Source organism: Lycorma delicatula, chromosome 7 (assembly GCF_047948215.1).
Source record: "Lycorma delicatula isolate Av1 chromosome 7, ASM4794821v1, whole genome shotgun sequence".
NCBI classification, from domain to species: Eukaryota; Metazoa; Arthropoda; class Insecta; order Hemiptera; family Fulgoridae; genus Lycorma; species Lycorma delicatula.
The window spans coordinates 29,039,094-29,059,007 of NC_134461.1; the positions used below are offsets into that span (position 1 = coordinate 29,039,094).

The window sequence follows — 19,914 nt, forward strand, 5'->3', positions numbered from 1 at the left end:
TATCACCTTTTACATTTATTTGTCTGTCAGCATTATTATTTTATTAATTCTCTTCATCTTTTCAATTGCCTTCCTTCATCCTCTCTCTCTCTCTCATTCTCATACTTTCTACCTATAGAAATTTTGCTACTTCTCACATATAGAAAAAAAAAAATCACTAAAAAAAATATAAAAATCAGAAAAATATAAAATCATTTCCAGCAATAATTGCTTACAATCTTACAAGTTTGTAATCTACAGCTTTTCCCCTGACACCTGATGAAATCAAGCAAAATTGTTAAAAATCATTCATTATATTGTGAGGTAATCTTATATATATATATAAAAATCAATGTTTGTCTGTTCCAACTTAACTCGAGATCTACCAGACAGATTTGTATAAAATTCTGCACACCTACACTTTGAAGCTCTGCGGTGAACATAGGCTAATTTTTTTGGACCTCTGACATAACAAAATTTTACAACAAATTTAAAACACTTTATTTCTTCCTTAAAGCTTTTTTAATTTTCAAAATGACATTTTTTTCAACATTGAATTGATTAATTTTGAAAAGGGCTGAGGTTTTAACATACAGTTATTCCTAAGTTTCAATTGATTTAGCACACGCACATGCATATGTAATTTTTACGATTCATTCATTTACAATTTTTTACAGCTGTTTAAAAACATAAATAAATAGCTGCTTTTGTTTATCATGTGTGCGATACTAATTTAAAATGTGTAAAGTGTTAAAATGCAATCTTTTAAATTCTGTGATCTTTTTTCAAAACATCATACCATGCCTAAAAGACATTCTTCAATTGGGAGAAATACAAAAAAAGCACGTATGATAAAAACTGTTGGTGCGGCAGTGACTGAAGACGAAAGACAGTCAAGATTGGAAAGCGACCGAATACACACAGCCCAATCCTGTTCGACTGAAACAACTGAGCAACGGGAAATACATTTAGAAAGCGACCGAATACGCACAGATCAATCCATCCAGCTCGACTGAAACAACTGAGCAACAGCCAATGCGATATGCCACTGTTACTGTATGTGTGACTGACTGCACCTGCCTCTGGTTACTTGACTAATAAATATAAAATAAAAAGATTGACCACCACGGGAAATGCAAGTAACCATATAGCGCGAGCGAAGCTGCGACTGGGAGCTAGTATTCAATAGATTTATAACAAGCAAGCTAAAAAAATAGATAAATGAGGCAATAAATTTAGATTTACAGTTTCCAATCAGCTTTTAATTTTTTCTAAATTATCAGAAAATGGAACATCCTCAAAAAGATGATATAATGAGTAGTCCGTCCATGAGCAAATCATATCCACAATCACATATTGAGACCGAGTCACAGTAACTAAACTGAGATGTTGCATAGTATACTTGGTTAGAAATGATTCTCACTTGTTTGTTACCAGGTGTACCTACAATGAAATACACATTTTTGCCTAGCTGGATCAGTGAGTTGATAGTTTGCATTAGGAAAGGAATTATTTCCACTTTATTATTTGATTCAAATAAAGTTTTCATAAACTTTCCAAAGTAACTAGAAGCTTGTGTGAATGGGCTGATGTTCATTACATTAGCTTCAGTAAAGAATCCTACATACTAGTGAATAAAATTTGTTGTAATTTTAAAAGATTTTGTTGTTTCTTTTATCATATTCTATTTCTTAAAAATAACATGCAGGAAAAATGACATACCTTTAGGCATAAAGATAGTTGAATCAGAGGTTACCATACTAAACTTTGAAAAAATCCACAAATCACATAGCTAAAAGTTTTAAAATCACATAGTCAAAGTGAAAAACAAAGTTTTGATGTGCATTATACTACTAAATTATAAGTCATGAGAAATATCAGTTATTCTCACTCCTACTTACTTGAAAATATAACACAATAGAAATGTCACAACTATTGAAATAAGCAAGCTTATAATTGCTATATACAAGTCTCTCTTTCTTAATGCCATAAAATGTGGGTCATCCAATTTCTTTTTATCTGTAAAATAAAAATAAATTATAAATAAAAATATACTTTTAATTATTTAATTTTTTTTAATAAATCATACTGTTGGCCACAGATAATGGCTCATGAATAACTTTCAAACATGTTTTGCTATAAGAATATCATACTGATTTCATTCTTTTTTTATTACATTTAGTTTCACGAATACTGTTTTCTTTTTGATTGTATCCTTTGTTTCTAATGACATATGCCATACCAAGCAATAATGGGTTACAATCTTACAAGATAAATCTACAGCTTTTCCCCAGACATCTGATGAAATCCAGCAAAAATAGCATTTTCTCTCCTATTTATACTAATTCATATCAGTTAAATTTTATCTTTTAAAATTTATCTATCTCTTAATATTATCTAACATTAGTATTAGATAATAAATTATCAAACAAATTCTCAATTATTCATCAAATTTGCTAGTTATTCAGTAACAACTGAAGAAAAAGATTTAAAGTTTATTCAAGGATCAAACTACAGCAGTGGAAAATATGCTGTCAAACTCAAAATAAGCTACGTGAAAATTCTATTATACAATGTATATCCATTCAAATGTTACATTTTAGCCATACATAAAACAAAACTACATTTTTATTTAATGACAAAGTAATTTAATAATATTATTCAGGAAATCAAGCACATGTTTTTAATTTTTTTTCCACTTACATGACACACTAAATGTTGAAATGTCCACCTTAAATATTGACAAAGTTTCTTTTGCTTTTCATTTTCAAGCTAGACTAAAAAAAGTTGAAATAATTTTTTAATAATGCAAAAATTACAAATTTTTGTAATAATTTTCACCCCCCCCACACCTCTTTTTCCATTCCAAGCCCTTAAAGGCTTTATCAGAGGTCATCTTCGAAACCCTGGCTTTTGTTAAATGTTTTAACCAACTACAATATGGAATTCTGATAAGTTGGATTCTCCAACTTTGATAAGAGTGTAACATGAATTTTTGTAGTCTTATGAACAACCTTGACTAAAAGGCCAGACACTATTGAGAAAGTTTCCTTATTAACTTTTCTGGAGATTGTAAAGACTGATGAATGGATACAAACTGTCATTTTCAAATGCTATAGGATGACAACTATAATAAAATATAATCTTATTTGAAATGCTGGGAAAATAGCATGCTTCTTGTACTACTATGAAATTACTGACAAACATAGGGATGATGAGTCACCTGATCTTTGTGTTTTGACTTTGTATAGTACACTCTCGGTAAAATAACAGATGACCACCAATAATGGTCGTTTTTTTATCTGAATTAGACAATTGTAATAAATTACTATGTTATTACAAATTGTCTAATTTAGATAAAAATTTTTAAAAAAGTGGTTCTTTGTAATGAAGCCTACATGATACTAGATGATAATATAAGGATGTAGTTTAATCAAAGATTCTGAAAACGTTTGTAATTATTCTATTCAAATTCTGAGAAGAAAGAAGATCTGTTTTTTATTTAGTTGGCAGAAAAGAAATAGTTGGCAACAATAAGGTTTCTTTTACCTAAGTTTTATTCTAATCATGTATTTTATAATTGAAAAATTATAATATATAATTCTATTTTAGATTTAATTTCCTATAAATGGAAATATAAATTGAAAATTGTTGATAAGTGGAAACTTTTAACTTATACAATTCTATTTTAATTAAATTAGAGAATAATTAAAACTGAGATACTCTGAACTGAGAAAATATACATACACCAAATGATCAAAAATGAACTGCCAAAATGAAAAACATTTTTTCTTCATCACTTGATAAAGATAACTAAAAAATTATTACTGTTTCTCAATTTTCTATTAGTCAAGCGATTTATAAGTGTTTACTAAACAACTTAAATAATTAAGCCACATAAAATATGCTTCATTAAACCAACATATCACCTTTGTGGTGGGCTAGAAGCATGTTGCAACCAGCTAGCCTCAGATTGTCAAACAAGTTTTAATTGACATAAATATATAAGTAATATCAGTTAATATTTACCTATCATCTTTATAAGAAATAAGTGTATAGTGATTATATTGAATATGGTAAATAACATCACTCCTATGCGTTGCAGTCTGGTAAGATTGCTGCGTGGGTGCCTAGGTAAATAAAATACAAAGAATTAGTTTACAGCTATAAAACAAAAAAAAAACAAAAAAAGAGTAAAAATATAAAACAAATCTTTTCATAATTGTATTGTTAATTTAGAAAGGTTTATTAATAATTTCAGGATTTATTGACAAAATAAAATCCTTAAATCTCTTGTGCATTAATATAAGGGGGAGAAATGATTTAAATATCACCACATGTGTACTGATTATCTCAGAGCTGGATTATGAGAATTTAATAAGTATACTGAATTAACAGACAGATCAACCTGACTTACATTAATCAAAGAGCACACTGTTCAGGTTAAGTGATCACCAAGCAATGTTAATTCACATTAAAAGTTTGTAACAAATTATAAAATCTATAAGCAAAGTTGTACATAAAAACAGCAAGTGAATATTGAACTATTAAACAATTAAATGAAAAATCACTATGGAATCAACAGTTAAATGACTTAATAAAGCCTAGATTATTGCCTTCTCTCTAGTGTCACTGAATAAACAAGAACTAGTTTCAACTAGTCAGTTTTAATATTTTGATCTCCTTTCACAAGTAACAAAGCTTCCTTTGCAAAAGGAAGCTTTGTAGGATGGAGTAATGTGCCATTGGCTTCATTACTCGCTATTCATTACATGGCTATGAACTCTTAACAGACATTGACAACAGAGAACCACATATATTAAACTTAACAGGAAAGTTGTAAATATAATTGCTAATATTTGTAGGATGCATGCAAAGTGTGAGGCAAGAAAATCTAGATACCTAGAATCAAATTGCAATAAGAGATTTGAAAATCTGCAGTAGCATACCGGGTGATTAGTATGTTTTCTTTGAATAAATCAAAGTTTATAGTATATGCATCAGGAAACTTGATCCTTGTTTTACTGGCTTTTTTAATTGCCTTTCCTGCAATTTGTATAGTACAAAGCACAGTAAATTTATTCCTGTGTTTATAATCATAAAACTAATTTCTGAAGAGATTGATTAATTCTGGTTGGAGGGAATAATGATATTGTAGATAAATTGTTTGTATAAAATTTCATCTTTCCATCTCATAAACAAGATCAACATTAAAACATGTATAGATTACATTTCATACTTTTTTGAAAGATTATATCTTTATAAGTACATTTTTCTTACTTTTTTGAATTTACTATTTCTAAATTACATTTTTATTGAAATGTATGATACCATTTATTGTAAAGTGTGATACCATTAAATATAATATGTCCATTATGTACCAAAAAACTATGTATCAAAAATAATTTTCCAATTATCTGGATTTTTTTATCCATATTCAACCTTGCAAAGGTCAAAATCCAGATAATAGAAGTTCAACTCTACATATTAATCTAAGGAATGGCATATTTGGCTTAAAACTGTACATTTTTAACATAGTTACCTGTTTAGTACACCACAAAATGTATGATTCTCTCTCAAAGTTATGGAAGAATTGGAAATAGTTAGGTAATTTTTATGTTGTGCTTTAGATGGATCTGTTACATCCACTTCATGAGTTAAAAGTGCCATTTCTCTTAAATACACAGTAAACCATTTATCAACAAAAAAATCAAACACTTGCTTCTCATTAAGATCTATTACAGTAAATTTATGGCAATACCTAAGAAAAAGAATTTTAATGACCAACCTAAATATTGTAATAAGCAGTACATTACAAAATGTTATTAATTTTAAATGTTAACAAAATTAAAAATGATATTGTAAAGAAAACCTTCACCTGAACCACCATGCATCTACCAGGATCCTCCGTGCTTTACTGCAATCCTTTGCAGGATTCTTTACTACCGGTATCAGATGATAAAGACTCAGATGCTATGGTCAGCAGTGCATCAAACTCAAGAAACTATGCACTCCCCGCTAATACTTGTGGGGCAGCTGTAATCCTCTCCCTCTCACTTTTTCTAGTATTTTTCTCTATTTTCTCAGTTCACTGCATGGGAAATTTTGCAATCTCTACTGTGGCATTAAGCCGCTTGTTTATTTTGCTTTCACTGTCCTTTGCCTTGGAACTGATTGAAGGCTCATTCCTCAGTGTTGATGACCTCTTTTGTTCAATAATGTTTGTTTTTGATTTTGACGTCTGAGTTGCTATCCCTAATTAGTCGACTCTTCATCTTTTCATTAATGCTCTATTCCACTAAATTGTCTAAAGCTGGTGCCAGTTCAGTTTTCATGGCCTTTGGTTTAAAGGAGGCTGCAGGGGGGGGGGGTGGGGGCGGCAGCAGCAGCCTGTGCATAGAATGTGACCAGTCTGTTAAACCAGCCTTAAATGTTAAAGCATGCTACGCGGAAGGTACAACTTCTCTTGTTACGTCGAGTGTTCAAAAGTCGATATTCAACTTTCTCGAAGCTCCTCGACGATCTCTTCTGTGCAGTATGGAAGGTCCCTTGCACACAACTCCCTTGGAGGTATTTAGTGTACAATCCCAGTACTATCTCAACATTGATGAGTTCTATCTCCGTAGCTTTCAATATCCATGATGACTATAGGATATTGATAGTCTCTACAAACAAGCTGATAAGTCTTCTTAGTCTCTTTAGAAGGTCCTCCTGCAGCTCCCATGATCCCATGAACTATCACGAACGGATTGTCTTTAAAAAAATCCCCTTTCTTCTTAATGACCAAATACTCATACTTGGTCGATCCTTTTTAACACAAAACTCAACGCTCTTCCTCCTCTTCACTTGAGAAAAAAGAGGTTCTCCAGGATGAAGAGATCTAGACTGCATCACAGGGAAGGAGGATTTGGAAACAGCATTGAGAAGAGATCTCGGAGATATAGGTTTGGATCTGCTGCGCTGAAGTGATGAGTTTTAGCTGTTACCTCATCCCCAAATGACTCGATAGCGGACTTTCGCCGGAAAGTTGACGCCCTGGAGGATGTTATCCTCGCTGGTGGGTTGGTGGTAGCTGGGGACTTCAACTCCAGGGCGGTGGGGTATGGTGCATACAAACTCCAGAGGGAAATACATTCTGGACATGGCGGCACGTACTGGACTCGCGATCCTCAATTCAGGGAACACGACGACGTTCCGCCGCCCAAGATATTTGTAAACCATTTCCGATATTTCCCTCGCCTCCGAAGAGCTGGTTACGCTCGTCCAGGACTGGAGAGTTGTCGATAATTATACCGGTAGCGACACCAATATATCTCATTTAGGATCCTAGGTGCTGCACGAGAGCGCCCGGGGCCCCACGGCTGGTGAAAAGATAAAACGTCAATAAAATCGATGAGAATAAATTCAAAAGAAAGATCTCCTCAGGGGTGGTAGCCTCTGGAAACAACACCAACGGGAGGGACGCTGGCGCTGAAGCTGTGGTTGCTACGACCATTTGGCTGATCGCTTCTGCATGCGACACTTCCATGCTCCACGGTGGACACCGGAGCTTGCGGAGTTGCGCCGGGAGTGTCTTCGATTAACACGGGTGGCACAACGTGCAAGAAATCGCACAGACGCGAACGCCAGGTCATCCGAGTATAATACGGCAAAGAAGCGGCGAGAGAACTGCTGGAGAGAACTGACGAAGACCGTGGATGCAGACCCTTGGGGGCTGGGTTACAAGATAGTAACTCGAGGATTGGGGGTCTCGCGGTTACCAGCTCCACTAGACGAGGCTAAAGCGGAACACGTCGTTAAGATGTTGTTCCCGGCCCATTCGGTCCGTGCCGAGCGGGGCAACGTGGGCGACTTCCCGCTCTTCTCGATGGAGGAACTGGAGGGAGTCCTACGGTCGCTGAAAGGCAAAAAGCCCCTGGCCCCAGCGGTATACCGGCCGAGGTACTCAAACTAGTGGGGCGTTGCAGGCCCCGTCTTCTACTAGACATGTTAATGCATGTCTGAAGGCTAGGTCTTTTAGCGCCAAATGGAAGACCGCGCATCTTGCTCTAATTCCCAAGGGAAAAGAAAACCCAGTCGCCGTACTCCTACCGCCCATTGTGTATGCTTGACACAGCTGGGAAGGTATTGGAGAAGCTGTGTTGCTTCTTTTTGTTCTTCTTCTTTTCGGAGAAAAGACTAGTTGCGGCGATGAATCAGGCAGGTGGCCTGTCACCTAACCAGTTCCGGCAGGGTCGGTCGACCCTAGACGCAATTCAGGAGGTTGTTGAGGCAGTGCGGCGAGCAGAGGACCACAATCATTTTTCGCGACTTGTGATCCTTCTTGTTACGTTGGACGTTAAAAACGCTTTCAACTCCGCACGGTGGAGTTGAAAGCGGTGGAGAGAAAATACGGTGGATATGATTTGGGCCCTGAAGCATTCGTTCCATGTCCCTCAATACCTCCTCAGAATGGTGGACGCATACCTGAGGAACTGCGGTCTCATTTACGTGACCGCGGCAGGCTGGCGTAGGACTACGAGACCGCGGCAGGCTGGCGTAGGAACACGAGACCGCGGCAGGCTGGCCTAGGACTACGAGACCGCGGCAGGCTGGCCTAGGACTACGAGACCGCGGCAGGCTGGCCTAGGACTACGAGACCGCGGCAGGCTGGCCTAGGACTACGAGACCGCGGCAGGCTGGCCTAGGACTATGATCACGTCAGGGGCTCGGCTCCGACCTTTGGAACGTCGTCTACGATGGCTTGCTGAGGCTGGAGATGCCTGAAGAATCTGTCTTCAGGCTGTCTTCATGTCTGTGTTGGGTACGCTGACGAAGTTGCGCTACTTGTTGCAGACCGCGACCAACTGAGGCTCAGTCAAGCCATGCACAGCGTCGGTGCCTGGCTGGACGACCATGGATTGTCTCTAGTCCTCAACAAAACTGAGATCGTAGTTCTCACGAAGAAGCGTATCGAAACCCTTCTCTCCCTGAGGGTCGGGATAGAGGTTGTCGAGACCAAGCCGGCCGCAAAGTACCTCAGTATGATGATTGACCGGAAATTCATCTTTTCTGAGCAGCTTCGTAGAGCCGCCGACAAAGCGAGAGCCATAACTGCTTTCAACCGGCTTATGGCGAATATCGGCGGACCGAAGGCCAGCAAACTGCGATTGCTGATGTCCACGGTGCATCCTGTTATACGGGTGGGTCCAAGCATTAAGAGTTGCAAGAAACGGAATATAACTCTCAATATAACTCTTAAAGCTAATTTTCTAACATACTCACATAAAATATTTGCTATTACAGATTCTCTGTTTGCAAATTTAATGATTTAATTCTTTCTTAAAAATTAAAATGCGATTCGTTCGCTTCTAGTTTTAATTCTGCCATTTCTAAGATTAATGTTAAAAACAATAATAATAACGTTTAATTGCGTTATAATAATAACGTTTTATTTAAGTAACCATTTAATAAAACTTGCCAAACGTCGGCCCAAACGTAACTATTCGAACAAGTAATTCTAAAGCAGGCGATTTTATGTTAGACGAAATGGTTGAAAATAAATATTCATTCTGAATATCTTCTGGATTGCTATTATCCTAAAACTTTGACACAAATTTGTCACAATGTAATAAAGTGCGCGTATTAGTAAAAACATAAAGTAGATATAAAATAACATCGATGTGATAAAAAAAGAACAAAGACGGAATCAATGGATCGCTCGAAAATAAGTTATGGTACAAGCTATATTATTTTAAATTATTCATTTTGTCATTTATAGTTTTAGAGAAATTGGTTAAGATAAATTTTCTAGTTATAAATACTTTTACTTGGTCTAGTAATGAACGCATTTACGCAAATCAGCTGATTTCGAAGTCGAGAATTCTAAGGTTCAAGTCCTAGTAAAGGCACATACTTTTATACGGATTTGAATACTAGATCGTGGATACCGGTGATCTTTGGTGGTTGGGTTTCAATTAACCACACATTTCAGAACTAGTCAACCTGAGAGTACATGACTAAACTTCATTTACACTCATACATATCACTCTTATTCACCTTATGAAGTAATTCCTGACGGTTCTTCCGAAGGTTAACAAGAAAAAAAAGATATAACAGTTGAAAAAAAAAAAAATATTTGGCTCTTATTCGCTGTAGTTGATAAACAAAAATTGTTTTATGGGCCTTAAGATAAAATTTAATTGTTTAAGATTAACTCAGTTAAATAGCACACTTAATGAAAATATTTTATAATCATAAGTAATAAATTTGCCGAATGTCAATAAACATTAGTGATGGGGATGTAATAAGTTATTCACGTGTGGAATTTGGTCACGCAGGCTAGAATTTGGTGTGGTAGGAGGATCCCCTACTACAAGCTATGCATAAGAAAGATTGCTATGAATCGAATCGTAATTGAGAAAGATTTGGTTTCCCGTCGCCTACCATTTCATCGTTAAGAATGGTAAAAAGAATCTGTTTCTCCTGCAAACCGATTCTCGATTCTTTCGTTCAGTATAAAGAATCGAAGGAACGACTCGTTCACGATTCTTCCCATTACTACAGTCGAGGTGAAAAGCTACATCGATGTCCAGGTGGTCGTTGAACCTCTTTTGAAAAAATTGAGGTAAGTAAATGCACATTTAAATTATGTTTTCTTATTTAATTTAAACGTATCATTCATGAAATTTCATTCCAACATTACCTACCGATTCTGCAGCGGTTACGTTATGGGTTCGGTTTTATGTTGCTCACTGTAGTATACCACAATCAATATACAATTTTCCAAAAAGATTTTCTTAAAATATTAGATTACGAATCAATATAACTTTGGTCAATGACTCTGCTAGTTACATTTGTTTGTGCTATTTATTTAATAATGTTATGTTCTACGGGATTTAGATGGCATATGTTGAAAGAACGCCATGATAAGAACAGCGTATCACTTAAGATTGAAAAACTTAAGTAAATTACCAAGAACACTGGATTTATTAAGTTTGGTTTTATTATATTAAACTGTACTTATTATACTGTTTTATTTACTTTTAAATATACGTGATAGTGGATGAAAAAGGATTGTGAATTCAGTAATTGTTTAAACACAACTGTTTTTGATGGAAATAAAAAAATCGAATCGCCATACTTGGTCAGGCATGGCATAAGGTATGGTGGAAAATTTTGATTCCACATTCCATGTATAAGCTTTTAAGCTTATTATAAATTACTAATCGACCGACCGTTAAAATAAACTAAATTTTTAGTAACTATGAGGAAAACCTAGTATGAATTATTACCATGATGGACATTTTCCATGGAAATCTGACCAAACATACAAATAATCAACACAGCCCAAACATTTTGGTGTAAATAGAACAAACCAGTCATCTGAACCCCTGGTAAGAACTCTTCTGTAGCTACACTTCAAAATGTGCGGCTGAAATAGCAGTACAAATTAAATTATTCTTTGAAGACAAAATAAAATTCAAATTAAACAGAATAATAATTTTTAAAAAATTAGGCTATATCTGTTAAATACCAAAAATTCTTGATTATTTTAAATATTAACATTTCGTTAACTATTTTACATCTTGTCAGCACGCAAATATTATATTAAGAGCTACCTTATAAAATGCTACTGATTGAGCTATTACATTACTTATATAATTAGCTATTAATATTAGTTATATTTATCCTTGTAAAAAATAATTTTACATTACGCCAGAAAATTTAATGTCAATGAGCCTTGTCATCACTTTTGAGAGGTTTCTCTGCATTCTTAGGTCTACTTACTCAGCATACATTGATAAGATTCTGTGAAGGAAGATTAAGCTGACTTTGTTTTTACCTTTCTGCATTGATTATTTTATGGTGAGTAAAATCTAACATAATTATGGAAAACAGCATAAAATCACTAACCAGATGAATAGTTATTAATGATAGCAATATGTATGAGTAAAAACACTAAATATTTTTAAAAAAAATGTTATATACTCTTCAATACACTTAACGACACTTAATTCATTCATTAATTATTAAATGAGGTAAATATATTGAATAATTTATATAAATATCATGATTAAATTCCAACTAACAACAACTTCCTATTTCTCATGTCACATTTTAAAAAGTATCCATCATCAGAAAATTCTTGCATTGACATAGAGGTGGCCCAGATATGAACAAGTGGACTATTATGACATTTGTCAAGCATTATTATTCTTTAGATAACTGCTGCAAAGTTTCAAATGCACAAGTTTAGTTGCTTATTTGTGGCAATCGAATAAGGTCTCTAACGGACATAAAAACTGACATTTAAATATAATTCTTCCCCTTTGTTTTCATAAAAATGTGGGCTTCTGAATTTAAATATGGTCGTACATTCTTTCAAGTTGATAAAACACTTGGGATGCCCAAAGTTCAAAAAAACACATTTGACTGAACACTTCATGGTTTAGACTTATTTAAATACCATTCTGCTGAGTTGAAACATTGCAACATGGATTCACCATTAAAATGACAGACCACATTCCAAAGAGTTGATGGGGTAAGTGAACTGCAGCAATACAAAAATGACATCATTTGCAGGAAAAGTAATGGCTACAATTTATGGGATTCTCATGATTTGTTGCTCATAAGACTGCCTGGCAAAAGGCAGAACAAAAAGGAAGAATATTACACTCCCATGATTTATGCCTCAAAGTGCTTCCATGTTCATTAGGTTTACTCTTTCCAAACCTGAAGAAGTAGCTCGTTGGATGTACATTAAATTCAAATGATGAGATCAAAGTCAATACAGCTGCTTATTTTACAGAATTGGACAGATCACATTATATCCAGCATATTAAATAGTTGGAAGCCATTGGTTTAAATGTATTGATTTGAAAGTTGAAAAGTAAAAATTTCTGAAAAGTCTTGTGCTTTCTTTGTCAGGCAAACAACTTTCCAGCCAGCCCTCATTTATATTCTTATGACAAAGTAAGACAGAACTCTAGAAACACCTTGTTTTTTAATTACAGCAAGTAACATTACTTCCTTTTTGATGTCCAAGTAAAGCAATATGGCATTTCGTTTAATGCGAACACAATTTTGGGCATTTTTTTATTGGCAAAGTGCCGATAAAGTTATGATTATTTTATTAAATAATCATTTTATAAAAGACAGCCATAAAATGTAACTTTTGGAAATGCTACAATATTATAAAGAACATTTCTTTATTTCTTCTTCTCAGCTACAGTTTGGGCCTTGGCCTCAACAATTAAACCATCACCCTCATTTCCCATCCTGCCACCTTCATCACCCTCAAATCTGTCAACACATTATCAGTCCATCTCAATCTCTATCTCTATCTCTACCCCTTCCTTTTACAGTGTATGGTTCCATCACTCATATTTGTTACATTTATCAGCCTTTGCAGTCTCTTATTGTAGTTATATTTACAATTTGGCATTGTATTGTACAAAGTCGTACAGTCAATAATTAATTTATGAAATAATGGCTGATTTTGCCACAATTTTTTCAGAACAATCTTTGTGCATTTTTTCACAACTATACTTATATTTTTTGACTTTTATTTTTGCATTGCTTCACTGGAATTGGGACCATAGGTTTTTAATTTTTTAGTAAAAATTATATCTAAAATAAATTTAGTTAATATATTTAAGGTAAAAGAAAGTGGAAATGTTTTAGTGGCTTATTAAAAAACAATGGATTTAGACAATCTTAACAGTGTTCAGACAGGTACAATATTAAAAAAACAAAAGTAATAGATGTATATACTTTAGATTCTCCTTTCTCTCCAAATAATTGAAATCCAATTGTTGCTGTTGTACCAGCACCAATCCTGTTGCCTGTGAAGACTCCAATTAAATATGGATGTCTGTACCCAGGATAGTTGTCCTCAAGAAATATGGCTCTATCCTGAAAATAACAAATGAATTACAATTATATTTAAAAAAACAATACTACATTATTATATACTGTATTATTTAAATATATATATATATATATATACATATATATATATATATACATATATATATATATATACATATATATATATATATATACATATATATATATATATACATATATATATATATATACATCAATTAATTGCATCTGTCTTTTTTGTTTATTTTAGGGGAAAGGGTTTAAACAATTTTTTTAATATGGGTTCCATTTACAACAATGCTATTAGATATACCAGTGAGGAAGCCAGATATTATTTTTGCAGATGACACACACATATTGGAGGACTGCAATCCTTTGAGTATCCACTTCATATTGGGAAAATCTTTCCTTCATGGTGTGCTCTTTCTTGTAATGGTATAATGGGTACCTATATTTTTAGACTGTACTGTCAACGCAGACAGAAGTGTACTACACATTTTTTTTAAAAATTGTACACTCTTAACAGATCATGAAAAAGAGTACATCTTCTTCCGACAAGATGGAGCAGTATGTAATACATCAAACATATATGTAACACATCAAATGTGGAGGCTACTACCCTCTCCACAATTAAATCCTAAATAGGATTTAATTTTTTATGTTTTTTTCATTTCATTCATAAAATGTTGCATGTTGTAACTGTGATTATTAGTGCGTGGCTTAATTTTTGATATACCGTGCCAAAAAAACGTTTTTTTTTGTTTTGGTAGTCATCAAAATAGTGTTGATATTATAAAGATCAAGATAAATTATAAAATGCAGTACATTTACAACCAATAATTTATTATTGATTAATTATTCAAAGCAGTATAATTTGTTGAAAAAGAATCAGTTTGATCATGTAAAATACTGTTATCATTAATACTGGGAAAGGCAAATGAAAAAGTACCTCATTAGTTAAGTTTCATTAATTAAAATTAAAGTAGGACAATAATCCACAACTTTTTAAAAAAATATAGCAGAATTATCAATACTCTCTGAATGTTTACTATTCACATTAAATTTAATTTTTAACTCTTGGGTGTTGATGGGAACCAAACAAAAGATTAGTATTTTAAAAAGGACATTTTAAAGATTGGTTATTAAAAGAATAACCATACTTCTTTGTACCGCCAATACAAATTAATTTGTATGGATCAACCAAAGTACAGAATAATTGAAATAGGATGACTTATTATATACACAGAAGCGATTTTGCGAACTTAATTTGCAATATCAGCTGAAATTTAATTTTATATATTTCAAAAAAACATCAGTATCATCTAACTTATTCATTTATATTAGGTTATATTTTTTAAACTAATTAAATTTTATTAAAAACTTTTATTAAATTAAAAATTTTAATTATAATCTAAACAAGATGTAAAATATAAAAAAACTTGTTAACACGTAATTTTTACACATGTGAACATCCCAACCCCATAGGGGGGAAGATACCCCCCTTGTGACGTTACCGGTCGCCACACCGCCCCCTCCGCTCCGAGCCCTGAGGGGCTTTACCGGAGGTCGTCTTTAGAGCCTCGTAACTGATTACATCTCTACAGTCATCACCAGGCCTCGGTCGGGATGCCACCGATTTAAGTGCCTCGGCAGACTTTTGCATTAGTGCAATAAAAATCAAATTTTGCCTTCACATATGCCTCAAACGGACATCTTCACATCCAACCTAACACAATTCCTTCCAACTAACTAACCGGAAGCGCGGACCCCGTGCCTAGTTCAAATTTGACAGCACCGTTCGTGACTGAATGCCTCAGAAACGAACGATTTGAAAGTTAAATCAATGCTATACTTGTACCGATCAAAATTATGTTTTAAGCAACATAGAAGTTCAGACCTACATTCAAATAAGTCGACCAAATTAAATCACTTAACAAGGGAAACGTAGCCTCATTCCGATCGGCGGAGGAGTTGGGGACAAATCCCGCACCACCACCCGGTACAATCATGGAGACTCGCGCGGCATTACAAAGTCACAATCAGGACCGCCATAGGCGGAACGAAGCCACGCCCCCGGTCGCACGGGCTATCATACCCTGGCAGCATGTCCACCCCCGCCAGCGGGAGCCCAAAATTTATTCATAAACACCAATATAACCGTGGCACGATGCCAGTGCGCCTACCTCCAACCAATCCGATGCCTAGGCCGGAACCCTAAGCCCCCCGGGATCCTGCCATGATCAAATACCTCGAATAAACATCCTCTGCAGACCTACACACCGCAAGGGCGCGAAGAAAATGAGCCACTATAGACCGACCACTCCTTGCGGATCATCCAGTTAATACGGAGATCCAGAAAGGAATGTATTCTCTCAATTTCCCTAACAGGTCGTGAACGTTCGACCTCATATCGGGGACAGACATAGAGGACATGGTCCGCTGTATCAGTTTCACAATCTGGACATTGACTCGAATCCACCAAACGAAACCTAGCCAAACTCGCCCAAAGGTATCATGGCTATTTTTGTAACGCAGTACAAAACTATTCACTAATATTTTGTTTTCGTCTCACATTTCACAATAGACTAAAAATATTCATACCTAATATAAATCAGCTGTTCATATAAACATATGTTTACTAGTAACTTTACAGTGTTGCCACTTTGGCTGCCAAAAAAACTATTCTCACTACTTTATTTACAGACCTCTATATATTTAATCTTAAACAATTTTCTTTTATTATATCACAAAAAGACTTTTGTGATAAGACTGCTCAAACTTGTACACTATATATAATAATATGATTCAATTCTAAACAATAATTATATAAAAAATGAATGGGTTTTTATATTAATCTGTAATCATTATTTACTTAGAAAATACATGTACTTAATTTTGTGTAGATTAACTGAATTTATTATTTACTTTATGTACTAATTTAATTTAATAATTAAAATTTGTTACAACTTTACTTACTAGTAATTTATCCTTTCGATCCCTCATCCATGCAATAACTCCAAGAATACAAAAAAGCAAAATTATAAGTGAAAGAATTAAGACAGAAAAATAGTTCTCATATTCACTTAGACTTTGACTATTTTCTACGATTTTAAGAGGGTTAAATTTAATTAATGCAATCCCCGCTGCAAAAGCTGATAAATGCTTACACGTACATACAAATTGGTTATTGTGAACATTAACCTGTGGAAAATTTATTAATAATCTTTGAAATATGCATAAATTAAATATGTTATATACAACGTAAATGCTTTCTAATTAATTATTTTTTTTATATTACTTATAATGATTTCATTATAGATAGATTTAAATTAAACGTATGTTTAATGTAACAATGTTACCTAACAACGTACGTGTGATGTAACAGTCATATAATAAGCTTTTTAACTATGCAGAGCCATTATCCATCTCACTAATATTAATATACTGTAGTCTAATATTAACTTAATAAATGGACAAAGAATTTTTACAATTTACTGAGTTTTACTTTTGCTAATTAAGAAGTAATTAACAAAAATTTCACGGATAACATATTTCGTACGTGTGATGTAACAGTCATATAATAAGCTTTTTAACTATGCAGAGCCATTATCCATCTCACTAATATTAATATACTGTAGTCTAATATTAACTTAATAAATGGACAAAGAATTTTTACAATTTACTGAGTTTTACTTTTGCTAATTAAGAAGTAATTAACAAAAATTTCACGGATAACATATTTTTTAGTGGCGGCTCGTATAGGCACTGTGGAACTGCAGCACCCCCCCCCCCTTTACAATATATAATCCTTAAGCTTAATGTCAGTAAACCTCTCAGTTTATGGAAAAGATACAAAGATTTTTGTATGGAACTGTGTGCTTCACACTTCCAGCGGTGTGATGTTTTGCTGTTGTGCACAAGCTACACTACAGAAACAATAAGAAATAATTTTTTTTTAAAAAAGGCTGTCAGATCATTTTGATGTTTTCAAATGCAGATCCCTACAATAATGTAAACTCCCTTCCCTTTCCTCATCATCAAGAGGCTCTATAAAAGCAAAAACAAGCCAATTTTCAGTACTAATAGAGGGCTTCCACTCTCTCTTCACTGGCGAAGCCAGAACAAGATCCTCAGCTGTCTAGCAAAATGAATAAATGAATAAATCTGTTAAATGAATTTTATAAAATACACAGAACACTTGTTTAGAGAATTTTAATCAGCACTAAAAAAAAAAATCAGTCATACCTACATTTTAGTATAATGATTTTATAAAAAAACAGATGTGTCATTCATTATGGTGTAGTACATATCAACAATGCTACACTACACACCACTCATTTTGAAGAATAAAAATATTAAGATTAAAACTACTCAAGATAATATTAAAGTTGCACACTAGCATAACTACTACACATTACCATTTATATTGGGATAGTCATTTTCCCAAATAACAAAATGCACAACTTTAATAACTAAATACATTATAAGATAATATAATATGTATTAAAATAAAACATTTAATTTTTATACTGTTTTCAATATCAGAAATATTCACAACAAAAGAAGTCTTTGAATCTATTTTTGTAAATGTTGCATTCATACCATAATCAGGAAATATATCTTTTAGGAAAATTACCTGAAAAAATTATATTTTAAAAAATAAGTTATTTTTCTGTTAATAAAAAACCTTGTAAAAATAGGAAAAATAGATTAAATTGTTTTTAGATCAAAAGACTTTTCTGCACTATTATTCTCTCTAAGAAGGCAATAAAAATATTAGTGTCAAATTTAGACTAAAAATGTTTTTCTAAATTTTTATTCCAGTAAGTTTATGAAGTACTACTATGACAAATTATTTTTAAAACACTTCAAAATTAATGTTTTAATTTTATTTATAATTATCTGAAATAATTATATATTGAAATTCTTCAAAACCTCACTATAACTTAATAAAAAAAAAAGTGCAGTTAAAAGGGGAGCTAGTTAAGAAGGTGTCATGCACTATATATAGAAGGAACATGTATATGAATGAAAAACAATAAAATGCAGATTATAGATAGAAGATTTGAATGGGTTCCTCAATTCTCAGGGATCTTCAGTCGAGTGGAATTCTTCCTTTCTTCCAAGAAGAAAAGAGGCAAAAGCCAAAAGGCAACATGAAAATGGAAATTTGGAAGAGGTATCCAAAGTGGTGAAGATATGAAAGAAGAATTAAGAGTACAAAAAATGTGAACAAACTTCCAAAGGATAAAACCCCAGAATTGAAAACAATGTAGATAAGAAGGTGGTTGTTAAATTTTCCAACTAATATTTTTGTTTACTTAAAATTATCAGTAGAGACCTACACTGTACCACTCTTAGTGTCCAGATTTTTTTGCTACTATTCCGTTATGTTTTATACCAATGTTAATTATATGTTTTAAACTGATTATTAAAAAAAATGTAATTATTGACGAGAAGTATCTATCTCTTTCTCTATGTAAAGTAATTTTTATACAGTAAGTGGGTATATAAATATTTACTTTACACAACTTAACATCCAACATCCAGCTCTTTTTATCTGCCCAGATGTAACAATCTACTTCTGATATAACCAATTTGTATTTTAGAGAACGTTTGCGATCCTGAAATAAAACAAATTTTTAATAAACATGATTCACTCTCTCTCTCTCTCTCTCTCTCTCGCTCTCTCTCTCTTTCTCTCATTCCTAACTATTTGAAGTTCAAATTCTTTCTACTGACTATTTTTAAATAAACAAAAAATAAGACCAGATAGCAGACAATAAGAACTTTTTACCAAAATTTAAATTTGCATAAAATTCAAGTGTTAAATTTGCAAATTTTCGTAAGAAAAAGCGATCACCATTTACAGATTACATATGTCTCCCAACGATGAATCAGTTCTCATTTAGTCAGTGAAGAATGCTGGCTGTCTTTCCTTGATCCTCAACCTCACTGCTTCCTTCAGTTCATCATCTTTGATGAAATGAATTCAATTAATATCCCTCTTTAATTGTAAAAAGAAGCAAAAATCTGAAAATCTAAGGGCAACAAACCTGTTATATT

General features: G+C 33.3%; 1 protein-coding gene and 1 long non-coding RNA gene across 2 annotated transcripts in view; one reads left to right on the forward strand and one right to left on the reverse strand.

Annotated features, from left to right (window-relative positions):
- Positions 1 to 10,529: 10,529 nt before the first annotated feature.
- LOC142327488 (uncharacterized) lies at positions 10,530 to 16,654 on the forward strand. Its single transcript, XR_012756998.1, has 3 exons — positions 10,530 to 10,585; positions 11,739 to 11,826; positions 14,099 to 16,654. It is a non-coding gene; the product is annotated as an uncharacterized LOC142327488 (long non-coding RNA).
- A 1,167-nt stretch (positions 16,655 to 17,821) lies between these two features.
- Positions 17,822 to 19,914, reverse strand: part of LOC142327952 (uncharacterized) — a 77,749-nt gene continuing 75,656 nt past the window's right edge. Inside the window, exons 13-14 of the mRNA XM_075371372.1 lie at positions 18,379 to 18,484; positions 17,822 to 17,895 (exon numbers count right to left, since the gene is read on the reverse strand). Of these exons, the coding sequence (XP_075227487.1) occupies positions 17,822 to 17,895; positions 18,379 to 18,484 (180 nt within the window). The remainder of the gene's footprint in view (positions 17,896 to 18,378; positions 18,485 to 19,914) is intronic.